Source organism: Hoplias malabaricus, chromosome 3, assembly GCF_029633855.1.
Source record: "Hoplias malabaricus isolate fHopMal1 chromosome 3, fHopMal1.hap1, whole genome shotgun sequence".
In the NCBI taxonomy this organism is placed as follows: domain Eukaryota; kingdom Metazoa; phylum Chordata; class Actinopteri; order Characiformes; family Erythrinidae; genus Hoplias; species Hoplias malabaricus.
In genome coordinates, this window is record NC_089802.1 from 58871641 (window position 1) to 58885124 (window position 13484).

General features: G+C 39.5%; 1 protein-coding gene across 20 annotated transcripts in view; it reads right to left on the reverse strand.

Annotated features, from left to right (window-relative positions):
* The window catches only part of dlg1a (discs large MAGUK scaffold protein 1a), a 142390-nt gene that overhangs the window by 75533 nt on the left and 53373 nt on the right, over window positions 1-13484 (reverse strand). For 10 of the 20 annotated variants that reach the window (XM_066662969.1, XM_066662970.1, XM_066662974.1 and 7 more), the window contains 2 exons: window positions 6083-6250; window positions 1796-1903 (listed from right to left, as the gene is read on the reverse strand). In XM_066662969.1, coding sequence (XP_066519066.1) covers window positions 1796-1903; window positions 6083-6250 — 276 coding nt within the window. The remainder of the gene's footprint in view (window positions 1-1795; window positions 1904-6082; window positions 6251-13484) is intronic. The other 10 variants (XM_066662981.1, XM_066662977.1, XM_066662976.1 and 7 more) reach the window with 1 other exon arrangement.

The window sequence follows — 13484 nt, forward strand, 5'->3', positions numbered from 1 at the left end:
AAGTGCTTCAAATACTTCAGTGTGAGCTCCATGAGTGTGTTTCTTCACCTCATGAATGCTCATGCTCTCATAGGCCACTTACACATCCTGAGTGGTGAGGGTGGACATATGCTACAGTGGATTGATCTGATGCCACAGTAGGATGAATTGTAGAGAGGCCAAAGAAACAATGGAACACAACATAAATGAGAATTTATAGGAGTCCTCTGAAATATGTAGTTGGCACCTATGGAAACCCGGACACAGGACAAGATCTTATTAGAATTCAGGCCAGTGTGTCACAGAAATGACTTCTCCTCCAGGTCCCACTACTTAGTATGGCTGAACAGAACTAATGCACTTAGAGCCCTGAAGCTCCAGCCACATTATCTCCAAACATATGACTCTTTCAGCCACGATGAGCGAAGTAGAGCAGAAAAAAAAAGAACAGAAATGCAAGAGACCATCACAGTCCAACTGCAACCTAACAGAAAAGCCATGTTTTTAAAAATATAATGTACTTTAAATTAAGACATTCATTCATTCTCTGTAACCGCTTATCCAGTTCAGGGTCGCGGTGGGTTCAGAGCCTACCTGGAATCATTGGGCGCAAGGCGGGAATAAACCCTGGAGGGGGCGCCAGTCCTTCACAGGGCAACACAGACACACATTCACACCTACGGACACTTTTGAGTTGCCAATCCACCTACCAACGTGTGTTTTTTTTTGGACTGTGGGAGGAAACCGGAGCACCCGGAGGAAACCCACGCGGACACGGGGAGAACACACCAACTCCTCACAGACAGTCACCCGGAGCGGGAATCGAACCCACAACCTCCAGGCCCCTGCTACACTACCTGCTGCGCCACCGTGCCGCCCTTAAATTAAGACATGTGTAATGTAAATTCTCTCAGTGACATAGTTTATGGTAAAAGAAGTTACAACAGACAACGGGCTGATTAATTAACAAGTCTAAAATCACTGAAAGAATCCCTTACTTTCCCTGGCTTTATAAATATATGTTATTAAAATAATAGGCATTACTAGCACTAAAGGAGTTCTAAAACAAATAATAAGGTGCAGCTTATTTCCTATCACAGGAAACCTGTTTTGTATTCTGAGAGCACCCTCAGGGTTCTGTGATTAAGAAACTGGATTGTAATTAATATCCTAATAGTGTGGAGCTAGCCAGAACTTGGGGTAAGTGAGTGAATGCAATTTGCCTAATGAGTTGATGATACCAGCATGTTAAATAACATAAATTCTTCTGTCTAAGAGCGGTAATTGTCCTTGATTTACTGGGGGTAACCAGACCTCTGGCTTTAAAATACTGCTAGCCTTTTGGTCCTAAGGAACATTCCTGGCATATTACCACCAATATTAATGTAATAATTAAAATGCAGTTTAAAATTATACCACAAACTTGCTACAAATCAGGACATACTCCAACAGTTTTGAAAGAGTAAAGATCACCACAGCAACATATGAATATCTAATACCAAAAATAAATACAGAGATCCTTATCATAAACTACTTCTAAAGATGGTGAAAAGAGAAAGACCACTTATTTCTAGCCAGCTTGCACTGTGACAACTTTGCCACCTTGTGCTTGAAAAGAATATTACAACAAAGGACCATACACCTTTATTCAAAAGGACATACTTTCACCATTGCTTTGTGGAGCGGATGATCCATTATTTTGCATGAATACTGAGCCTCTATATTTAACACAGACACTGATTCTATGACACAAACATTCAACTGCGAAGGCAAAAGCAAAAGCACGCCAATGAAGACCAAAGCATTCCACAGTTACCTGTATTATTGCTTCAGTGTGTGAGTATAGCGTAGAGAAGGCAGGAGCTGGAACCTCCTCTCCTCCTACTGGAGACGGGCCATCATAAATGCATTCCAGAGACTCTACCTACAGAGGGAGCATGTAGCTGGGGTGATCAACAGCACAACCACATGGCATAATAGAAAAAGCCATAGAGGAGAAAGAATGAGGTAAACCGGCTGTGCTCAGGAGGATGCATGCCAAAGCATATGCATCTTCAGTAGAATTTTTGAATGAAGTTGCCATTAACATGCAGACAGTGATGCACAAAATCAACAAGAGCACATTAAAATCTTGACAAACTACATGATGATTGCTTTGTAATGTGCTGAGTACATAAAAAATGCTACTGAAATTACACAAAGCACATCTTAATCATCATGACACGTGAACAACAAAGTTCCTGTCCCCTGAGCTGTGGAACTGGCATAACCTCCTGTAGATTGAACGTAAACACAAATACGATCAATGCAACTATCAATTTGTGGTTAAAGGAATAAGTGTAGGACCTATGGCTCTCTAAGTGGGAAAGATCCTCTGCCAGTCGATCTACTGCTGGTCAATTTTGGAAGTCTTACCTAACTTCTAACCTTACATCAAGTGCAGCGATTTCAGAATGGGTTCCAGATCCTCATACGAGACTGTACAATCAAAACATTGGGCCCGTGTTTAAATGAGAGCTCAAAGAAAAGGTTAAAGTGAGCAAAACCAACAAAAAGTGCAGAGAAATAAGTGTATTTATTAAATATGGCGAAAACACAAATTGAGAAGAAACTGAACTGAGTGAGACAGGCTACAATCCAGAGCTGCTTCTCTTTCCTCACTGCAGTGAACCATGTACTGAACAGAGCTGTGCCGCACCGTTATTTACAGAAACAGCCATTGGCATTGATAATGGTGCTAATAAACACTTAAGTGTACTGATTGAATATTGCAAGTATGGAGGAAAAAAAAGAGAACAAATTGAAATGGACAATCTCTGACACTGCTCCTTGCACCTCACGGTGTGGCTCTGGTATTTGAAGATAACAGAGATTCATTCTCAGATGCTGAGACCAGTCGTTCTGAACAGGGCTCTATGGTGAGCACAGAGTGAGTGTAGGGTGAGTACAGTGCTGTGTTGTTTAATCCTTGTGGAAATTTGACCAAAGTATGTCAAAGATGTTTCATTAAGACCCCAAGGGGTGGGGGTGGCTATCAAAAAACTCACAAATTCCAACAAACAACAAGGAGGGGGGTGGCATTTATAATCTATTGTTAAAAGTCCAACTTATATGGTCCAGCATATGGTCCAGCATATGGTTTAATTTACAAGGTGAGATTTGATATCTGACATGGCCATGCATGGTTGCATGGTGTTTAAGTGACTAAATCAATAACAAAATAATCATTAATATTTTTTTTTAAAAAGTGTTAAAATAGCTTTGTTGTTTCTGAGTGTTGATAGCTCTGTGTGCAGGCTTTTTACAGGTACAAAGAACAATCACGGGTCAGTCCAACAGAACAACCTGGAAAGCCACAAGATGTCAGCTCCATCTGTCCTGTTCAGGCCAGCCAAACACTTACAGAGAGCAAACGTAAAAGCCCAGTCAGGGGCACCCAGTTCAGAAACAACACTCTTACAAATTACTTTAGAAATCTTGCCTTATTAAATACCATATTCACCACATTACATACTTAAATACTGTCATTCTAAAACACAGTAGGGTGCTGGTGTGTGCAGTAGAAAAGATGGATGAAACCCTCCTCTGGAATCATCCATCTCTGGCAACCTGCCTGTAGGCAGAGCGGTCTTTAAATAGAAGCTTGTCCAGGGGTCATGGTGCACCATGTGTGCATAGTAGACCAGAATATGTGCGGTCATGCCATCTTCATTCAGGCCTAACAGAGCATGCAGTAAGGAGTGCACAAGGGGAAACGAATGATCAAATCCGTTTAATGGAAAACAAAGAGTAACAGCAATATCTCTACTGTTTCCTCTACTATACAGACATGGAAATAAAAACAATAGGTGTGTGACATGAATAAATACAATGAAGTGTGTTGTGAACGCAACCTATTCAAACATGCATTGATTCTCATATGGTATTTGTGAATAGTCCCTCAGTTACCAACACCAGCCACAAGATGGGGTAAGACTTCTATGATTTTCTCTAAAGAAGGAGGCTGACCTATCATTACCTCATCAGCTTGATTTGACAACAAATCCTTTTGAATCACTATCTGCCACTATCTGGTGGTGCTCTAAGTGAGAGATGCTGAAGTGATATGATCACTGTATATGCAATTCAGATTCCACTCATTTTCACATATTTGAGAGGAAAGAGAGAGAGACAGACACTCATCAGCTGGGCTAGCAGCCAGGGACCACATCAGCCTTGAGCGCATGGGCTTATTTAAGAGGAATGTAGGCTCATAGTGATGACAGAGCATGTGTGAGAGAGTGTGGATACAGGGGGGTGGGGGGCGCAAAAAGCACCAACTCCCGCTCTGCGTAGCTGAGACTGATGTGAAGTGACATGCAGGGCTTGTCAGGCACTGCTTTATTGGAGTGAAGGAGCTGCACTGATCTGGCTGTGTAGAGCCACCTCAGCTCAGCCCAGCTTAGTCTGACCTCAGCCTTAGATGCTCTCCAAATGGAGGTATACAGATCATATGATTTAGTAGGCAAAGTTGGCCCCAACAGTCAGCACCTTGTCACTTGTACTCTTATTGGCTGTTTGTGCTTTTATGTATCTCACTAATCAAGATCCTCGAAGAAAACTTGAGGCTGAATTACCTACTGATTTTCACTGAACTCAGTGGTCACCTGATCATTTTAGCCCTGTCCAGATACAAATCTCTGCATTTTAACAGACAGATCTCCACTGGCGTTGGATAAAATAGGAGTTAAGGCACTGCTGTGCACCGTACTTAGCCTCTGAACGTGCATTTCCATCAATACACTGAGAACATATTTTCTGAGCAGCAAAGCAACATGAAAAAAAGTTCTCCAGATTTCACCTGGGAGAGCTTTATCAGGAGAAGGGAAAAAAAATTAGTGGGAGATAAGGGAGATCGTGCAGGCTGATAAATATGTAATTGTAGTAACAGCTGCAGCTGTAAAGAATTACTTTACTACTAATCCAATCCGAATGTGGCTCTAGTTGTAGTTTGACAAAACCCAACAAAGGTCTGTAGATGTAGCAGCCAGCTCCCATTGGTCTAACAGGACAGAGCACAAGTTGTCTAAGTTTGGGGAGACTTAATCTTGGGGAGATTTGGTTCAGAAACAACTTACATTTTTATATTTTAAAGTTTTACAATTTATGCAACCAATTAACTCAGGATGTAACTTGCTACCGCACCAATTATTACAATACGTTTGTAAAATGTGTTATCATCTTTATTAGTCAGAAAATACATGGTTAGGTCAAACTACATTTCAGTTATCTGGTTAAACAACAAAATTGGCTTCATGAAATAGGCTTTAGGACGCAAGTGTGTTCAAAATCGACTGTCTAGCACTGCTATTCCTCCAGCTGTACTGGACTTCTGTCAGCAATATAAGGACAAGCTCAGCTTATTAGCTGGATCAGACTAGGTCAGAGTAGGAGAAGCTAAATAAAACAGGACAGGGTTACTCCAGGACCAGGTGTTTAATGCAGTTTATTTAATGAGTGTAGTTTTTATTTTGCTCTTAAGATACCTTCATGGAATTCACCAAAACTGATTTGTAAAATCACAATATTCATAAATCGCAAAGCATTAGGCTCACAGCGCACTGAAACTGTCATTCATTCCTACATCAGAGAGGCAATTTGTGTTCATTTGCACACATTTTCACACACCAAACTTCAACATGAATTTTTAAGATCAGTCTGTTGTTTATATATATATATATATATATATTTTAAAGTATCGGGTATTTAGGCTTGCGTTCTCTGAAGACAGAGATAGATGTATTTAATCTATGGCCAAATGTATTAATATAGGTCACTGTCCTTTAAAAGACTGAGTACTACTGCTCTCTGAAAAGTGTAACCGGCTTAATTCATGCCTGGGCTAGAACAGTGAACTTAACAAAAACAGTTAAGCGTCATAATACTAACACAATGCTGTCTGCATGTTTAGATGTTTTCACTGTTAAGAATTCTGTCACACACCTTAAATGCATGTTCAGAGTTTGCGTGTTTGAGATGGGACACGATAGCCAGCATGCATACAGCAAATGAAGAAAAGAGCGAGAAAGAATGGGTGAGAGAGGGGAAGGCAGGTGAGCAGTACCTTCATAGGGGAGATGTGTGAATGTGAGACGAAGCCATGTACATTCTCGATCTGGGAGATGTTCTTCTCCGACACCTGCACCAGCTCAGGGGGCTGCAGGTCAGCAGGCAGGCGGGGGGAGCTGTGGTCCGGAGGCGATGTAGTGTCTTCATCTTGATATCTGTATTTCTAATGAAGGAGAGAGGAAAACAAAACTCTGGTTACTTTCCAGATCATTATAAACAGAAGGGACTGAGGTAGATATACTATTACTAGGATATCTGCAATGAACTAACCATTCTTTCCTTTATTAGATTTACGGATGGTTTTGAATGATATAAATGACTAGAACTGCAGAGATTACAAACAGCTGTAGTTTCCCAAGATGGGCGATGTGGCCAAACCTAATCAGATGTGTATGTAATTGTTTCAAATAAAAAATGATTTCCACAAACCGTGGAAAGCTAATTGATGTGTAGCTGGACTGATTATTGTGTTAAATAGTATAATAGTGTGTTCCCTAATTAAAAATTCAGCATAGGTACCAATGAGGGTACCACAACCGCGACCGCAAAACGTACCACCACTGTGATACAATGTGATATTTTCCAAATGCAATTATGTCTCTGTGACTTTTTTTTTTTTCAATAAGTAAGCCCTTCAATAAACCTCTAATTAATAGGTTTTATGACTTGGAAGCATATGCATGCATGTCTATGCACCACATGCAATAAATAATTAAAACAAGCGACCCCTGCCAGTATGATTACTCATAGAAGGTCTAACATTCAGACAAAATTATCATTTGTTTAATGGAGACATGAAAGCCACGAAACACAATGCTAATCTCCATCTCAGAGGGGAGAGAAGTGCAGGATAAAAGTCTCTTACAGTGAGCTTTGCAAAACACACCCTGACGAATGTCATCAGATCAAACAGAACATTTTCCTTCGTGCTGGGCCTGCAGTCTGACCTGATTTGTTTTGTTCGCAGGGAGCCCAGGTGTATACACAGCACGCCGCTAAACGCTTTACATTATACAAGCTCTGCTCTGATAACAAGGAAAGACCAACCCATAAGACACTAGCAACCAAACAACACGAAGAAGCAAACAAACAAGTCATCATGGCGCAAGAATCATTCATTTCTTCACAGTCAAATTTCTGGTTTGAGGTAAAAAAATATGTAAAATGTTGTTTTTACCTCGAATGTACTTAATCAGAAGACAAACAAATCATCCACATAAGCAAGATTACTGCTTAAGCTTGAATCTCTTTTCACAGTTTAAGACAAGATTGTCTGTACGTTCAATACATGGGCTAGGAAAGTTCTTTAAAATAAATAAATAAATAAATAAAAAAGAAAGCCAGAATATGTTCATTTGCAAGCATTAAGACTACTTCAAATGCATAAAATCAACTACATTGTGATGTACGCACTGCTGTCCCAGTTGTTTAAATACCTTAAATTTGTATAATATCAACAAGAAAGCACTGACCAACAGAATGAGATGCTATGGAACAACCACGAATAAAAATGTCACCAAGAGCAATGTAAAGAAACAAACCATCTTTAGAGCATTCTTCAAAATGCTTACCTTTAGGAGGCCTCACTTCTCATTAGTATATATTCACATTAAACTTTGCTGCTTGCCGCTTAGTGTCACTCCCCCTCATTCAAAATAAATCACTTCTGGCCACTTGATCGCTTTTGCTGTCTGTTCTGTACACAGAGTGCATTGGCAGAGACCCAATACTGTGAATTGTTCACTGTATGTGCATACAATGAATATGTCTGAATCGTTTACTTAAAGGGGAACTTTTAGATATGAATAAATGAATGATGCATGCATTCTGTTAAGACAGGGAGAGAATGGTGCTGTGTTGTTTGATTCCTGTGATATTTTGAAAAAACATGTCACGGATATTATATTAAGGCCCCAAAACTATTAACTTGTGAATAGTTTATATATAATAGTATATGTCCCCTTTTAAGATACTGTTTAAAAATCATGGAGAATTAGGTTAAAAGGATGAGTATTTATACCTGTTTTAAAAGAAAAAAAAAAAATACACCATATGCGAGGGCCTTGTACGACACAACAGCTTTTCAAGGCTTCCTCCCAAGGCCTCCTTTCACACAACATGGCAGTGTCTGGATGGTATAAATCAGAGCAGAGTGGAGGGCAAGCCTGGCCTTCTCACAGGAGGCAGCTAAAAGGCTACTGGAGAAGAAACTCCCTGATGGATGACCACGGTACATTGCTGAGATGGGAAACACTGAATTAAAAAGCCAAGCCCCTCACGTAACTCTACTGCACAGTCATCACAGTGACCCTAATATGCCATGCCTGCATCTAAAATATTACACAAATCCAGTCCCAGGAGGCCACCATGAAACCCATATTATTCAGCAACAACTTTTTATCAACACGTATTACATGGAAATGTTAAGAATTGTTTTATTAAAGTAAAGAGAGAGAGAGAGAGAGAGAGAGAGAGAATGAATACCAGGGACACCACATGAAAATAAATGGCCAATTTCTGACACTCCTGCACAATGTAGGCACATTCAGCAGTCGACAGGTGTCAGAAAGAACACACTGATATATGACATCCTAATAATTCTTGAGTGCTCATGACCCTGTTGCAAATGTTAAGAGATACTAAGCAGTGCATACAGAGGAAAGACCCACAAAACCTACTCTTGTTAAGATGTTCTGACAAGTCTTCTATCCATTACAATTTGGCCTGTGTGAAAGCGTCTCATCCCTTATGCTTGCTTCATAATATATCCCACCCCATGCAAGTGCAACAGTAATGAGTTAATATTATTCACATCACCTATATGCAATTATATTTGAAAGAAACACTTAAAAGTTAACAGACAGAACTAGAAAAATCTGATTATTTCCGGGTGATCCGGGTGACTGTCTGTGAGGAGTTGGTGTGTTCTCCCCGTGTCCGCGTGGGTTTCCTCCGGGTGCTCCAGTTTCCTCCCACAGTCCACACCACACGTTGATAGGTGGATTGGCGACTCAAAAAGTGTCCGTAGGTGTGAGTGAATGTGCATCTGTGTGTGTGTTGCCCTGTGAAGGACTGGCGCCCCCTCCAGGGTGTATTCCTGCCTTCCGCCCAATGATTCCAGGTAGGCTTTTTACCCCCTCCGCGACCCTGAACTGGATACAGATAATGAATGTATGAATGAATTACTTTATAAAATAAAAATAAATACACTTCAATGTATTCATATTTGCAGAGTAATACATACATAGGCATTACTCTCCAAGTACCTGAAATTTTGAATAAATTAACAAAAACTTGTTTTCTAGTATGTATCAAACATATATTAAAAGGAAAAAAAGAGACATTTTAATGTACATGCCACGATATTCATCACTACGGTTAAAAAGTCAGCCCAAAAATCCATGTTCTGCTAAAATATGGCACAAGTACATGCGAGTACATTTGGATGGCATTTCTCCCACAGAGTGAAAGGGATGAAAGCCCTCTGGAGCACAGGTGAAACAAAGTGGGTCAACATGTACAAGTCAAATTTAGAGATGCAAGATCCAAATCAGAATAGATTTGTTAAGCAGCACGTTTGACGGTATGGAGCAGCTCCAGAGGCACAGACTGAGTGGATTAGTTTCAATGCCATGCTGCAGCATCTCAGGGCACCATTCCCAAATTCTTCCCTACACCTGCTGAGAAGCCTTCCTGCAGTTAGCCAGCTTCCATTGCCAAGTTACCTAAATCCGTAAGAAAAATAATGGCTTGATACTGAAACCTAGCAACTCACAAGGCTTTGTAAATAAGTCCTTACCACAATATAGTGTTTGTTCTGTAAGAAATAAAATAAACATAACATAGTTATCAGCTTGAAAACTAAATTTTGCTTTGTTTTTTGCTAGTAATGAAAGTTATTTATGGCTTGCAGCGTTGGACTGCTTTAAAAAGAAACATTGCCAGCTATTTTCTGGTGATACAGACACACATTAAACATTATTTCTTAAAGCAATAGTCCTCAAGCCAAGTTCTGGAGTACCCTTGCACCCACATTGGGAATGAGCATGATTATTAAAAAGGGTTTAACCTAAAAACAGCTGAAACTGCTTATAATAAATGGTGTCTAAATATTTTGGCTTGAATTCAGACATCAAAGTAAATAATTAGATGGCTAGATGTTAGCATCGTCGCTTGTGTGTTAAATTGAAGAAGCCAAATGCAGACACAGGAATTGTTTGGCAAAAAAGGTAAATCAAGGCCTTGATATTTTGATCAAAACATTTACAAGACTGATGGAAAGTCATCTGGAACATAAGAGAATTGGTCAAGAGGCTCTCAAAATATTTAGTAATAAAATATTTACTAATTTATTCAAGAACTTGTTTACTCAGGAGGGGAGAGGAAGGACAGCCTCTCTCTTTCTCTGAAGGAGAAAACATGCCTGTGGTGAACAACTTGAGAAGGTGGATATAAATCAACTACGGCTGCATGATTAATTTTTTTTCTCTCTTGCTGTCTCACTTTTTATTTTTTTTTTTTTTTTTTTTTAATACGTACTGAAATATACTTATATACATATATATAAAAATAGAGTTTTTGTGATTATCACAGTAATAGAACAGAGAAACATGATAATACACTGAATATGATGAGAAGCAGGTCTGCACAAATTTTATTACCCATACATGGCAACTCCTCACAATAAATACTATACACACATATGTAATTTAGCTGGAATAAATCTCAATATATGCTTCTGTGTCAATTCAATGCCATATGCAACACAATGAAGCAAAATCTATGCTCATAACATATAGCGCTTCCTGATATGCATCTTTCCAGAAAAGTAACTATGAATTGCATTGACACAGACTACCGTGTTTAAACCAAGGAAGTACAGAAACCTTAACATATCTTCTCCACACTACAGAGACCCCCAGACAGCAGCATGTTCTGTCCCAAACAGCATGTTACTCACTAAACAGTGCACTTTATATATTTACTAAAATAATACTACTACATCACTACATTCCGTACTACATAGTATAGAGGAAGATGTTGGAGAGTCACCCCTGTGGTTGGGTGATGTAGTTGCAGGGCGATGCAGACACACAAATATAAACGCTCACTACAGCATAGTGCTCTGTGTCATGTCAAAAAATAAACACTATTATAGACCAATCAATTTATGCTTCTGCATCTAATCAATGTAGAGTCCAAAAGAAAAGTGTGTTGAGTGTGTTCTTCATAGAGAACATCATAAACATTTAGTACCATTTGCAACCATAAACATCTGCACATGTTGTGTGAAGCAAGATGGTCTGAAGGCACAGTTAGATCTACAACACATGTAAAACCATTATTCCAAGAATGAACTGATATGGTTATTGCTGGGATACAAAATGAATGCTTTTCTCCCATGTTGTAATACCCGAGATTTATGACCAGTGCTGAACATGAGTTCGGTTTGAACTATAAAGCAAGTGAAATTCTTTGTTTGGCCCTGTGGTCAAGCATAATAACAGATCTATACATGAACCTAACAATTCATTTCAGGAACCAAAATTTGGTATTAAATTTTAAAATAAAACTACTCCCGAATCTGAATGTGCTGTTCAATGCTCTAATTCTGTCTTTAATATTTTTCATATTTAACTTGAACATTGAAATGTCCTGCCCCATTTAAAAATAATATATATTTGACCTTATGTTGCAGCTCTAATACAGCTTTTATTATTTATGTTTCACAAGACATTCTTTTGTTGCAATATTGAACAATATTAGCACGTCACATATTCGCCTCAAATCAGCTGCCACATCCCTGCAACTGGCATCGAGTTGATCTTGTTAGATCAGCTCCAAAGCCTTTCACAGCATAGCTACCACAGTGCTGTTGAAAGTGAAGTGATAGTATAGGGACAAAGATGCTATTACACTGCTGAGTGCTCCACTGCCCCAGCTCTAGGCCTCTAGCAGCTCCCTCTGAGAGGCCAGCTTGCTGGGATAATGAGCTGCTGTGTGGGTCAATACTCTCAATTTGTGTCTCTCCTTCCAACTGGTGTTCAAAAAGTCATCACTGTTGCCTTTAAAACACAAAAACTGCCAGCTTCTGGTAATGTACAGTACAGTCCAATGAACTCAGACAAAGTTATGGATTTTTTTTTTTCTTTAAATTAATTATTACACATTTTAAAGATGATAGCATCACAAACTAAAAATTATAATAAACTAATCAAAGACGTGTGTTCTCCCCGTGTCCGTGTGGGTTTCCTCCGGGTGCTCCGGTTTCCTGCCACAGTCCAAAAACACATGTTTGTAGGTGGATTGACAATTCAAAAGTGTCCGTAGGTGTGAGTGTGTGAGTTAATGTGTGTGTTGACCTGTGAAGGACTGCTCCACCCTCCAGGGTGTGTTCCCGCCTTGCGTCCAATGATTCCAGGTGGGCTCTGGACCCACAGCGACCCTGAATTGGATAAGCACTTACAGATAATGAATGAATGAATGAATAGTCAAAAACGTTGCTTTAATTCCAAACAAAGGAATTTTTACCCATCTCACATTTTTACCCATTACAAATTTGTTTTTATATATGAACCAGAGTTTGAGTGAAATTTTCAAATTGTCAACACTGCTGTGTAGCTGGAATAACACCAATACATTGTTACCCTTAACAACCATGAATAATTTGAAACGTATGATGTAACAACCAAACAATACCAATATATACAGACATTTAAATAAAACTATAAATATGAAAATTAAAGCTAACCTAGATTCAAGCAGGTATACCTCTGTTTCAAAGGCCGCTAAATGTCCTTCAAACAGCTATACTCGTACATCAATCTGAACACCCAGCAAAGCACGCTGCTTACTGAGGTGAAGGCTGACAGACAGAAAACTGTACAGGATAGAGAAAGCCCTGCCCTCTCTAGTGTCTCTGAGGTCTCCTGGGTCTGCAGCCTCACCATCATCCAGAGCTATAAAACCTGTCAGTTCCTGTCTGCTTACCTGGCAGGAAGCATACAAAGAGCACGTTGCATTCTATTAGATATTCTTCGCCTTCAGAGGCTTCAGGAAGACTCCGGCACTGGCACTGCCCTGCCACATTGATGCCAAACAGTTCACACACAGAAAGCACAGTCCCAGCCCCCAACTTCCAGCATGTATTATACAATTCAGTTGGTCAATGCCAATAATAGGCTGTATTACATTGCAATTTAGCAAAAGCTAAAGCTAAACTTGGGTAAACAGGAGGCTTTAAGTAAGGTAGTTACAAACACCATTTCCAGAACATTTGGGAAAGCTGTGCAAGTGTATATAAATACACAATGCCATGAGGTGAAAATAATTTTACCCTAATATTTAATTAATAATATGTTCAAATCGTGATCTCTACAGTCACAGTGCAGGACCTG